Below are 13205 nucleotides of genomic sequence, written 5' to 3'. Positions count from 1 at the left end.
TACACTGCTATTTGCCTAACTGTGCAAAAACGACCCTCCTGAATTCACATCTGTTCACACCTGTCTAAAGACAGTTCTGGATTTAATACTAATATTGCAACTACAAATGTAGATCACAAAGGATACACTGGACTCCCTTCTACTGAAACCTGTCCACAGCTGTAAATTTTCAGCTCTCAATCTTTACAGCATGTCTAAGTGCACTTAGTAAAATTATGCTAATAGTTTCAATAGAACTACTTGGTTTAGTAAAGTTTAGGATATACATAATGTTTTCAGTATTGGAGACATACTGTCTCTTTGGGCCAAAGCATACACATAAACCACAGAAGATGGTAGAGGCTGAGATCAAGGAATATGAACTGACTAGAAGAATGAGGAGTTATGCACTGTGTGCTTCCAGCACTATTTAATCCCAGTTTTCAATGGATCAAATGGATTTGGCAAGCAAGATCCAGGTTTCAAAAGCCTGTTGTGGAGACAGTCACTGAGGAAACAGACAAACCTCATAAATCACCAGAGAGTGCAACACAAAACAGCAGTGTTAACTGCAGCCAGCTTGATGACCACAGGGAAAGCTGCAGCTGGGAGTTTTCTTTCAGTCTTTCCCAGGGCCATGCTTTGCATGTGACACACCTCCTAAAGGCAAGCCCCATTTTTCACTCCAATTTAAACTTGACTCCATAATATAGCATCACCTATACATAGAATCATAAATTCACAAAATCATGGAGGCTGGCAAGGATCTAGAAGCCATCTGATCCAACTCTCTGGTCAATGTAGGACCAATTTAGATGCCATCATACTACACATAGATCCTATCATGCTACCATACTGACATGTGCTTAGTACTTCCCCACAACCCCTATGCTATATCCTTCAAGCTACAGAATTTAGTGCCCACTTCTTGTGTTAGATATAACCACACTGCTTTACCACTGTCAGATAAATCCAGAGGATGGCAAATTCCCTTGCCCTTCTCATCTAATCATGATAAAGTAGCAGGTTAATTTGTAATTGGCACCCACTCACCATCTGTTTTAGATCAAAGGCCAGTTAGTTTGTGGTCAGACACTGACATGAATTCTGCCCTCCCTGTTTCCAAGACGCTTGCATTGCCTGAGTTGGTTAGGAATCTGGTCAACAGAGCTACAAAGTCTTGGATCAACCCAACCCCTTTTCTCATATTAAGGAACAGTATCCGTGCTCTCCATCTGAGCAGCGGAACTCAGTCAGTAGCATGGTGCCAGTGGAAGTCTACTATCTTGCAGAGAAGGCAGAACTTCTCTCAAAGGAGTCAAAATTTGTTGGAAAACTAATTTCTATAGTTTCATGTGTTCTGTGAAAGTAAACCTGTTTTCTTAACCAATTTTCATGTCCCCTTTAAAGCAAGAGGAAGAAATCCAATAAAGAAAGCAGGTATTTGTTTTATAACTGAAATTAGATTAAAAACCTGAAATACTTTAACTTTTTCTAAGAACATCAGAACTACTTTGTGTGTCAAAATGCCTGGAATTACCTACACTACCTCTGTTTAATCTTGAATATCATCCTTCAAAAGAAAATATTTTATTTGAAAGATCTTATTGCAGATTTCATTAAAAAGAGTATCAGATTTTAATTTTTAGAAGTTATTATTTTTACAAGTGATACCTACAATTCTTAACGTTATAGAAGATTATAAAAGAATGTGTCCCCATTTTTCAGCATGTTTATCTTGCCTATTTGACACTATTTTATGTTTGGTTAGCTTCTCTAATCTGATTATAGTTCTATTTGTATAAGATCATGGTTTGGCAGAATTGCTAGCTTTTCCACAGAGAACCATTCCATTAAAAAGCAGATTTTTCACTCAAAACATTAAACACATCAATAAACAATAAATTCTCAATTTAAAATTATTTATGTACACAGTATGAGCCAAAACATACTCAACCTCATGTTTCAACACTGAACAAGTAACTATCAGCGACCTCTTCAGTTACTCCCTCTCCTTTTCTTCTGCAAACATTATTCTTCCTACTGTACAAAGGAAGATCCTCCTATTTCCTTAACCTTTTCCATAAAGAGTGTGAGTGTGCAATAAGCTGTTCCCACCTATCTCATGGAAAGGCTCCTTTACCCCTGCAAATACGTCCCTTCCTATCCACTGAGGATAAGAAAAGATGCACTGTAGGCAAAGGTGAGACACACTGAACTGAGGTCACTTAAAGACAGGTGACAAGCAGTTCCTGCAAGGTTTTAATATTTTCCTTCCTAATTCGTAGTCCTTACATGGAAACTTGGAACTCTTAAGATAAAGCTTTCTGTTATCTGGCATTTGGCAATGAAACAGTCGTCTATGTTGTGAAGACTGGCAAATTTCACTCTCGTAAACATTTTAATATGACAAACAATATGTCTTCACATAATTTATGAATACCGCTTCTCAGCCAGAAGCTATTATTATGTAGCCTACCAAATCATCAAGAAAAAAGCTCCTTGACTACTTCAATTTGAAAATGCTTGTAATAACTAATTCAAAACATAAACATAATGTTTCCAAGAATTTGAAAGTTTAAAGCAATAAAACAAGGCAGTGTACTTACCAGGGAACTTTACAGCTTGACAGTAAATGACAAGATCTGACAGCTCTGGCGCTATCTGTCTGCTTTCCTTCTTATTTTGGGGAAGGTAGAATTCTTCTCCCAGCTCCATGTCATAAACCTATGTAACAATTCCAAGAACATGGAATAATAAAATTATTGAATGTGTAAGTACTCTTGCATATCTTACTTCTGGCTTCAAAATCTCTCATTCTTCCTACATGGTTTGCTGTCTTCACCTAACATATCTCCCTGGTCAGGTTTTATGCATCAATACCTGTTACTGATACCATGGTAGCATGCAAAGCCCTTAATAAGAGTCAGTTCTACAAATATTAAAGACAAAACTCATCTGTGTTCAGGAGAAACTGCAATTTACTACACAGCAATGGAATTGTTCAGTTGTCAGGTGATTTAATAAACGGTAACATGGCTATCTGATATCAATAGTGTAGTATTTTAATGTTATTTCAATACACAAAGATGCTGAAGACGTAGATGAAATCTTCAGTTCCATTGACATTAATTGAAATTAGATACCTAAAATAAACATCTGGATCTTGCTTCAATGAATTTGTTCATTGAGAGCAATGACAGGTAAAATTTTCAGCCAAACAATCTGTACATTCAATAACCTCTGAGGACTTTTCCTGAACAGTATGTTGAGTGTTTGTTCTATTTAATCTATTTTTCCTGGTGTGTTTCCATGCTTTCTACTATTTGTCTTCAGTAAAACACATTTACCGTCTGATGCCTCAGTTACCTAAACTGTTCAAATCCTGTTGAAGTTGGTTATATATCAAAGCGTGGCTGAGAAGAAAGGGGTAAAAAGCAGAACTACCTTTCCTTTATTATTGTAAGTAGCACAATCAGCCTTCTTTATTCTTTTGGCAGTCTCTTCATTATATTCAAACTGCAGTTTATCACTTGATAATTTATTCTCAGGTCGGTCTTCAAGAATGTTATCTAAAAATTAATGGTATTTTAATAAACATAAAGCCAAACAATTTAAACTGGAAATTAAATTTGAATTAATATTTGTGGACAATGCTGTGAATCTTAATTGAATAACCAGATGCCAAAATTATGCATTTACTGGTCAAAGCATTTTAATAGTAACTTTCTACTTTAAAAATTTTATGCTCAGCTTTGGTTAATATTTTGCACTTCTTTTAAAGCCCATCCTTTTGTGCTCATGAGATCTTTGAAACAAAATCACTAAATGAATTAAGCTTGCCATCTGTCAACAACTGATATTCCTGAATAGCAAAGAATTCCTCAAGTCCAAACATGATTAAAAATATCAAGCACATACTTGTCTTCGGACAGCAAGTTTTGGCTTTCCTCTCCTTACATTCACCATGAATAAATATTTTTTATATCTGTAGAAATTCCGCTTCAAAGCTACATATTTATCAGAGAATCATGCACCTGCTAATTTGGTCTTTCTAGACCAAAATATTGTAACTGTCACAAAAGGAATGGTTTTATTTCATTCCTGATATTCCTGATGCTTTGACCAAACTGTTTTTATGCATAACCAGTGTCATACATGCAGCCTTCTAACAGTTTCTGATCAGTTAACAGTGCCGTACAAAAATATCTGATTGCTGATTGCATTTTTAATATGAAGTAGAAACCGTATTTTCACACTGTCACATTTAACAGCAGGCTGGAAGTGCAGTGCTGATGTCATGCAGTTAAAAAAGCTCAACCAAATGGCCTTTACCTTCCTGGCTGTTAGGAGCAGGAGAAGCATTAAGGACATCAGCTACAGGGAAACATAGTCAGAGAGGGAATAAGAGTAAAGGAAATTAAGATTTACAGCCAGAGAAATGAAAATTAAGTGTCAGTTGTAAAACTATTAGCCTTACACAATACTAATGCATCAGTAAGGAAAATAAAACTGAAAATCTTCTAGAAAGTTTACAGACCATTATATAGATTAGTTTTGCTAAAATATGAGCATAATTAAAGATCTCAGAGAATAATCATTGTTATAAAGCAGTAAAACATGCCACAGATTTCTTCATATATTGGAAGGTGTGAATGTTTCTTGCTAGCTTCAGATTTCTCAAACTTCCTCCTAACTCAAACATCGCTGAAACATGACTTACTGCAGTTAGCTCGCAGTATTTTCCTAGCAAGTCTGTAATCAAAGATCTGAGTTTTCCACAGCAATGTACACACACTATCTCCACCCTGTCCCACACAAGGAGTACTCTCAAGTAGCCAGTTAGGCCAACTTCCTAGCAAAATGCAACTGAGGGCAGTGCAGGCACCAAACTCACCAATTTTCATATTAGCATACATTATACTGCTATCCCACAAGCAGTGCCAGGTCCTGAACTGCATGTTAATTTTTTTAAAATCATTAAATACAGATGCAAGTAATTTAAATAAAAGACCAACTGGAAAGAAGTCCTGTGCCACTGGGCATACTGAAAAATTATATCTAATCTGAACACAGCATCCTTAGGCTTAAAAGTTTTAATGAGCACAGTACTTTACTGTTTGCCTAGCAGAACATGCCCAGCTGTGTCAGACCAATGGTCACTCTAACTCAGCATTCTCTTTTTGACAGAGGCAATGCGAGATGCTGTTTAAAGACAGCATCCAGCCACTGGTCATGGCCACTTCCCCTTGGTCAGTTTTGTGGCCCATTTATGGAGTTTAACAAGGATGAAGCATTTATTTGACAAATGTCCTTTATCAGAACTTGAGAAGATTAAATGTTCCTGACTCCAGCTATTTGCTCTACCAAAACCTACCAGACCGCAGCAAAAGGAAAAAAATAGGCATGACTTCAGCTCAGGTGCCTCAGTGTGGTGCATTCTGTCCTTCACCTGTAGCTGAACCAAACGTGACTGACTGAACTGGAGAGCTAATGAAGTAGTGGAAGTTATTAAGTGCAGCACTTTTTCTCACCTCTGGCATGCCAATCATTATAGCCAATCTATAAATTGTTCATAAAGGTGGATTTATCCTCTGCCAGTTCCTGAAAGCTAGGGTAGGTGAAGCATGGACACCACATGAACTTACAAGTCAGTGAGGCATGCCTTGCAGTTTTTTCACTGAGCAGCTAAAGCTTTAATAAAGCCCTCTTTATTGAGCAAGCCATGGATAAGCCAGTGGCTTCTCTGCCTTTACACATGAAGTGAACAGCTGATGCTGAAAGTGTAACTGAAGTAAGTTCTTCAGGGATCTCTGGGATTAGATAGTAACCAAGGAGAAGTTTGGAGAATCTGCATCTTAGGTCAATGTAATGGCAGTCACACAGATGCAAGGGCTAAGCCTGTTATGAACTTTGGCTTTCAGGTGTCTGGATTCCTCATAAAAGACAATAAAGCTGAAGGCAGATTATGAACACAATAATTTTTTAATAATATAAATAATAGAAAATATAATTTATAAAAACTAACAGTTTAGCATACACTGCATAGTTAAAACATCTTATGGCTGGAATTAAAGTCACACTCAAGTCCTCTACATAGTCAAATTATTTTCACAGTATTATAGACTTTCTATTGATATAGACACTAAGAACATTTAGCACATATTCCTCTCAAATGGTAAGATCAACTTACTTACATCATTCCTGAACTAGAATATTTACATGCCTTATTGCTAACAACAGCACTGTAATAAATAAGCAAATATATACTGTTACCATCAGAGAGAGATTCATAGTCATAGTCGTATTCATCCTCTTCATCTTCTTCCTCCTCATTGGTAGGTGTGGGGTTGCTAGCACCATTGCTAGCCTGTGCTTGCATATGTGCCAGCTGGTGAGCCTACAGCAACAGAACCACTTATTACATTCTTGGTAAGTATTTTTAAGAAGCAGAAGAGTTTACATTGCTGCCTGCATCTTATTTATATGAAAGTACTGAATAAATATAATGAGAAATTAGTAAGACTGCTAAGAACTAAGTAAAATACCATTTTAAGGGTTTGAATATAAAGAAAGCTTTTATTGGTGGAAAACCACTCAAAAAGATATGAAACGCAATTAATTATGGGAAAATGTCCACTTTGCACAGCATTTAGAGCAAGACTGCCTTTTTCCAGCCTGAGGAATGCTGTCTCAGAAACAGTTTAAAACTTTTTTAAAAGACAGAGAATGTCCATATACTGGTACAAGAATTCAATTCTAATTCAATTATGTTTACGTTTTGGGTAAAAGCCATTAGTTTTTAAGGATTCAATCTAACTGCTGCCTAAACACAGACATGGTTAAGAGGAGGCTATCAGAGACGCAACCCTAATTTTTTGAAATGAGAAAAATTCTCATTTAAATATAAGCACAACTTGAATAGCAGAGTCCCCTCGAAAAGGGAGTAAGAAAGAGAGTATTTGCCTGGCTTGAATATAAAAAAAGAGAAAAGCAGAATTCTACTAAAAATTACTGCATGCTCTATATATACACACATGCTTAATGCATATTACCATTGTTCAAAAAACATGAATAGAAAATGTTATAGCCTCAGAGTAATACTTCATTTATGTTTATCACATAGGACATGTGGTGCGAATCATAATACTATGAAGTATTATAAAACTAAAATTCACTAATTTTATTTTATGCTGTGTCTATACTTGACTATATGTCTTGTCTACTTATTTGAGAGTATTGCAATCCACTTCCAAGTGTTGCAAGTGAGTCTTCTGAGCATGAGTATGCATTAGATTATTCGGCTCTACATATCAGAATGACAAAAACTTCAAACACAAATGAACTACTTCTAACAAAAGCTAGGCCTCATTGCTTGCGGTTAAGGAAGCACTTTACCTTTTGTTTCAATATATCCACTGGTGTTTGATGGGCTTTCAGCTTCTTATTCTTCAGCAGGATTTTTCTTTTCAGTTGGCCAGGTGATGGAAGCATGGGATCATCAGAAAAGTCACTCTCAAATAAAAACTTGCCTACCAGCTTATCTCCAAATACATTCTGAAACATTGAGAACATGTTATTATATTATGGAAAATCCCAAGGCCTTTGCTTAGAATAATTTACAGTTCCTGGCCTACCTTGAAAATTTCAGCCATCTTGCGTTGCTGAGGCAAGGAACAGTGGTTTTCTATTGATATAATAATTGGCATGTCAGAGGTGATAAATGCATTGCGATCAATAGCTTCTACTACCTCCTGCGGAAAAGAAAGGTCATTGAAAGAACACGTGATTACTTTGCAGCAGTTACTTGAAAGGAGAGAAAGGAAGGCATCCTTTTTCTCCTCTAAGAAGAAAGAATCCACAATCTGCTTTCAAAACAAGCTCTGCAGATCAACCTAGCATCTTGTTACAACAAAACTGGTAACAGCTACTTACATTAGTTATGCTGATAACAAAAAGACAAAATTACAGTACTTGTGCTACAAAAACTAATTCAAAAAGCATAATGTTTACAATGAAGAAGTTCTTGTCTACATAGTCTGCTGTTCATATTCTATTAGGATTTAGCCCATTAGGATTTGTACTTTTCCAATAGGCTATTTTTTTCCTTCATTAGAGAAAAAGCTACTGATTTTCTTCTGATTTTTTTTTTTTTTCAATGTGCAATTACCAGCATACCTTAAAAGAGATCTTGGTAGTAAGAGTGTGCCCATGATAAATGATAGGCATCCCATCATCACCATCCCAGCAGTCTAATTCTACACTTCTGCAGCCTTGTAAAAGAACCTACAATGCAATTGAACAGTGTAAGCATGTAGAAGCCACAGTCTCATGCCCTCAAAGTAGAAGGCAGACATTGCAGAACTAAATGAAAGCTGAATGATTTAGCAAAAGTGTTAGGAAGAGTAACCTCTGTGGAGTAAATATAGCCCCTAGAAGCTTGAGAACCCAGCTAACTGCATTCCCTAGGTTGAGAAAGAGTGGGAAAATTAAGCATTTATGTTCTTAGGAGAAGTACCATAAAGCTTTGAAATTCATGGTATCTTACAGGACACAGGGAATCTGTTTGCAGAAAGTGATTGGTTCTTATGTATAGCTTAATTTTCTGAGGGAGAGAAACTTTTCCATATTTCTACCCGCAAAAGCATCTATAAAGCAACAAGGCAATTTATTCCAGGTTTCTACTAGGATAACTTATGGGCACAGCATCTTCTGTTTGTTTGCCAGTTCTTTTTGTTGGTTTTGTTAGTTTTTTAAGTAGAAAGTGGTCTGAAAATAATGTCTTACAAACAACTTCCATGAGGATACTTAGAATGTGGCAGCCATCTTGTTTAATGATATTAAACTAATTGACACTTATCTACACGTCCATCCACCCATTTTTATTTATTCATTTATTTAGTTTATAAAGCCCTACTTGCTAGAAGACCACTGAAGAAAGCCAAGAGGAAGGATGAAGGGAAAGATAAGCTAACCCATCTGTTGGCAGCTTATTAAACCCAGCTTATTATTGCTATCAATATTTAGAATGTCTAGCATTGAAAAAGTTATCTGGATTACAATTAAATATTTTAATGAAAAGAAAGATCTCTACAATCAAAACCATTTCCAGCAAAAACGTTCATGAGCAAATGAAAAAATAATTCAAAACCGGAATAATTTTATTTTAGACAGTTGTGTCTATAGTTGGTGCACCACCACTTCCGTGACAGCCAGACACACTGAGCCAGAATAAAGAGCCCCTTCTCTTCCAATGACAGCTACTTGAGGGACAGGAAGAAACTTTACTGCATCGTGCAAGTTTTGGAGCCAGGGGAGCTTCCCATCTATTATCAACACAATACATCATTCTGTGTAGTGTTACTACAGGAACCTTCTTTGCAATTGTATTATTCTGTGCAGTCATGTTATTCAGGGTTTCCTAACACAGCCTCACCCCCATGTCTTGTAACTCCAGGCAAAGCAGCACATGGAACACCAGATAAGCTCTTCTCAATGGTGAGTCATTAACATTTAGAGTAATGAAAACACTACTCAAAGGAAGTTTGATGCTTTCTCTAGCATTTGGTAAATACACAGACACACAAATATATACACACACACACATACACAAACAAACACAGAACCAAAAGCCCTAGGGAAAAATTGCTCTTTTGCTGGTGACCACCAATCAGGCATACGGTATAAAAAAATTGAAGAATATTCCTAGAAGAAATGTTTTTAGAAGTTACAGCTCCATTTGAAATTTGTCTTTGCAGAGCAATGTACAGTATTTTAGTAGTGGTTTTGACATCTGAATGAACTAAAATATTAGATCAGTCTTTCCTGTGGGAAAGTCTAATTTTAGTAGGTTGGGTCAGACCGACTGGTGTCTAAATGCTATGAATCTCAAACTAAACCCATTTTTTGCCTAAGAAAAGGCATTTGAGCACAACTGTGCTTACAGGCAGCTTTCCCACACATCATGTTTTCCAACATTCTGTGAGCAGGGGTTTAGGACATTCAGATTTTCAAAGCAAAAAGGTTATGTTTCTGTGACTTGCCAGTTAAATAAACAAGTTCATGTTGACAACTACAGAGTGATCTAATCCTGCATACCTGGCTGTAGAGCTCTACCGAGGACTCCCCTTTAAGCTGATGGCCAGTAAGATAAGTGTTGTGTGAAGACTCTATGTAGTAATACGACAGTGGATAGTGCAAGTCCTCAGCATTCTCTTGTGACTCATCATTTTTGGAGGCAAAGTTGTCTTTATCCATCAAAAATCTAGAGATGAGATGATGTGAGGAAATTTTATACTGTGCTGAGTATTTTGTGACTGTCATGCAAACATCAATACACTCAGGTCATCTTTATATATATATGTGTATTTATACATGCATATATATATATATAAAAATTAACACATAAGTAATTACCTTGCAAATCCTTCAAAAGATAGCAGCCCCTGCTGGCACATGTTCACACTGGGTTCAAATTTCTATAAAAAGGAAGAAATTTAAGAGATATATAATAAAAATTATTAAAAATAGGTATTTTTCATATTTTTATAGGGTAGTCTGCTCACCAACCTAACCAGTTAGTATGTAAACACTGTCTCTTTTTGTGTGTAAAGTAACTAGGTGCATGCAGTATATGCATGCCTGCTTTGCAAATCACTAAACAAGCATATTAAACTCATAATTGTAAATCATAGAATCATTTGGGTTGGAAAGGATGTTGGGAGATAATCTAATCCAACCTCCTTTTCAAAGCAGAGTCAGCACCCAAACTGAAATTAAAAAGGATCTATAATCAGGCATCCTTCTCCTATACATTCTGCTTAAACACAACATACCACCATCTCGAAATAAAGAGACTTGTGGTCATGCTAACTTAAGGTTTCTTTAGATTTTCTGTCTTTTAAAGTTAGCAATTTTATATGATATGTTGGTACCTGAAATATATGGTTTTTAGACTTTGTTAACTGCTAAGTGGGGGTTAACTTTGGAGTGTTCTAATTATGCATATTTGGAAGAATTCAAGACTTTCTACATACTTTCTAATCACTTCAGCCATTGTACATAAGCGAATAAAACATTTCCTCTGGAAAATTTTTTATAATAAAATAAAAATCAGTGGAAATGGTGGGTTTTTTAGTTACAAATTACGGTCAAACTCTACCAAATGTGGTCACAAGGACACAAGAAGAAAACAACACAAGGCCAGGTTGGACGAAGCCTTGGGTGGCATGGTTTAGTGCGAGGTGTCCCTGCCCATGGCAGGGGGGGTGGAACTAGATGATGTTAGGGTCCTTTCCAACCCTAACTATTCTATGATTCTATGATTCTAACTCACTGTCATGAATGCTTTTTCCACGTGGTGACATCCCTTTCTGGATAAAACACACATAACCAATAAAACAGTTTATTTACATTATTTTTTTTCTTTTTATGGACATATTCATGGGCATCTTTTCAATTTTATAGCCCAGAATTAAGATAGTATTAAATTTTAAATTCAAGTAAACTGTTGCAACACTATCAGCATGAAAGGAAATATCCACACAGATATGCTATTCTGGCTACAAGTCAAACAATGTTAGTGTTGAAAACAGAAGTAACAAGAGTTCAAGTAAAAGGAATTGCAAGATATTTGTCTACAGACCTGGATAATACTGAGGATTTCATCATAGGTGCAGTGCTCTCCTTGGCAGTTAACTAGGAAGTCGTTTAGCTGCTGGATTCCCACTCCAAATATTCCCAGGGATGTGCTTTCAACTCCAGTACCGTTGGTTACAATACTGGCAGCAGCAATAGCATCAGATATTTGCCTCTGGTTATCTGATAGTTGCTGCCTGCTTTTAATGAACAAACCAAGGTCTGAAACATTCCTAGTCAACAAATCTTAAAAGAAAAAAATAAGGAAATAAAAGCTATATAATTATGTGTATTATATCTACTGTACAGAACATACTGTGACATACACTTGAATATCTGACTGAATATTTTAGCACTGGTATAGTAAATTAGAACAAATCCATCTTGTTTCTATTCACTAACAGAAGAAAGAGCATGAAGCAGTATGACAACACTGGGAGAGGCTTGTTTCTATTCACTAACAGAAGAAAGAGCATGAAGCAGTATGACGACACTGGGAGAGGCTTATAAATGCTCAATTACTATAAGTAAAATTCTAGAACTTTTAACATGTATTCACAGCCTCTCACACACTGTCACCCAGGACCCTTCTGCTTCCTCTGTACACCATGTACAGCCTCAAAGCCTTTCCTTCACTGTGTACAACCTCATACCCTTCCTGTGCTGTCACTGTGTATCTTCTTCCATTCCCATACGTTAATTTTACTGTACCCTCCCCGCAGGTTGCTAAGCAGAAAGGCTGTTTTCTTTAAATATGCACAAAGCTCCAGACTTAGATTACGGTAACAGGGGAATGTAAAATGGGACAGAAGTTTCCTTCCTCCTTGTTCCACATAAAGCTGATGTACTAGGAAAAAACCAAACCAAATGAGGCACAGGGTGCAGCCACCTCATTCGTTCTTCCTACTTTTGCTCAGTGTTTCAGCCCTTTCAAAGCTAGAGCACCTGTAATCAGATACAGATCCTTGTGTTGGGCCCAGGAACAAGTTTTGTGCCTTTGCTATACTAGTTACAGATGTAACTGGCTAATATAGAGCAGGAATGCTTTTCCCTTAATTTCTGAACAAAGAACATATCTTATGTCCTGCTAACTAGGTATTAGTGGAGGTAGGGCTGAAATTCTCTATGTAAACTTGTAAGTGATAGTTTATGAGACTGAGACACTTTCTTAAGGCCAGTAACTGAAGCTCAGCAATGTAGCAGCTGTATTTTCCTTTTTAACAAACCTAAATCAGGCTGGAATCCGCTGCTATTTTCATCAATCTTCAAATTAGTGTAAAGTGGAGCAGGCTCTAAACCAGATCGATTGCAAGGCACAGCATAGACATCAAAGAGGTCTTTTAGATCCTTGCGGCTACGGACACTGCAAAAAGAGTAGAAAAGCTCAAGTTTTGCTTTTTTTACAAACTTGGATGAATGAAATCAGTACAGAATAGAAATACATTTTACCTGAAAGATTTGAAGAGCTCTACAAATTCCACAAAAGTCATGTTACTATCAGACACCATGAAGTTCTGAAACCCCTTCATTCCTCCTTTAACGCGGCCATGCCAGCTACTGCTGCTCCATGCACTAAATCAGAAAAAGAC

General features: G+C 36.6%; 1 protein-coding gene across 3 annotated transcripts in view; it reads right to left on the bottom strand.

Moving 5' to 3' along the window:
• PLCE1 (phospholipase C epsilon 1) overlaps positions 1-13205 on the bottom strand; it is a 149676-nt gene that overhangs the window by 11493 nt on the left and 124978 nt on the right. For 2 of the 3 annotated variants that reach the window (XM_057402334.1, XM_057402335.1), the window contains 12 exons: positions 13066-13188; positions 12843-12979; positions 11624-11862; positions 10396-10457; positions 10078-10243; positions 8158-8265; positions 7617-7733; positions 7378-7536; positions 6256-6379; positions 4315-4356; positions 3427-3551; positions 2589-2706 (listed from right to left, as the gene is read on the bottom strand). In XM_057402334.1, the coding sequence (XP_057258317.1) occupies positions 2589-2706; positions 3427-3551; positions 4315-4356; positions 6256-6379; positions 7378-7536; positions 7617-7733; positions 8158-8265; positions 10078-10243; positions 10396-10457; positions 11624-11862; positions 12843-12979; positions 13066-13188 (1520 nt within the window). The remainder of the gene's footprint in view (positions 1-2588; positions 2707-3426; positions 3552-4314; positions 4357-6255; positions 6380-7377; positions 7537-7616; positions 7734-8157; positions 8266-10077; positions 10244-10395; positions 10458-11623; positions 11863-12842; positions 12980-13065; positions 13189-13205) is intronic. The other variant, XM_057402333.1, reaches the window with a different exon arrangement.

Source organism: Pezoporus wallicus, unplaced genomic scaffold, assembly GCF_028554395.1.
Source record: "Pezoporus wallicus isolate ANWC-B61680 ecotype Strahan unplaced genomic scaffold, APGP_CSIRO_Pwel_v1 contig_6787, whole genome shotgun sequence".
In the NCBI taxonomy this organism is placed as follows: domain Eukaryota; kingdom Metazoa; phylum Chordata; class Aves; order Psittaciformes; family Psittacidae; genus Pezoporus; species Pezoporus wallicus.
The sequence above is the reverse complement of the archived record's forward strand: the minus strand, read 5'-3'. Positions and strand labels throughout refer to the sequence as shown.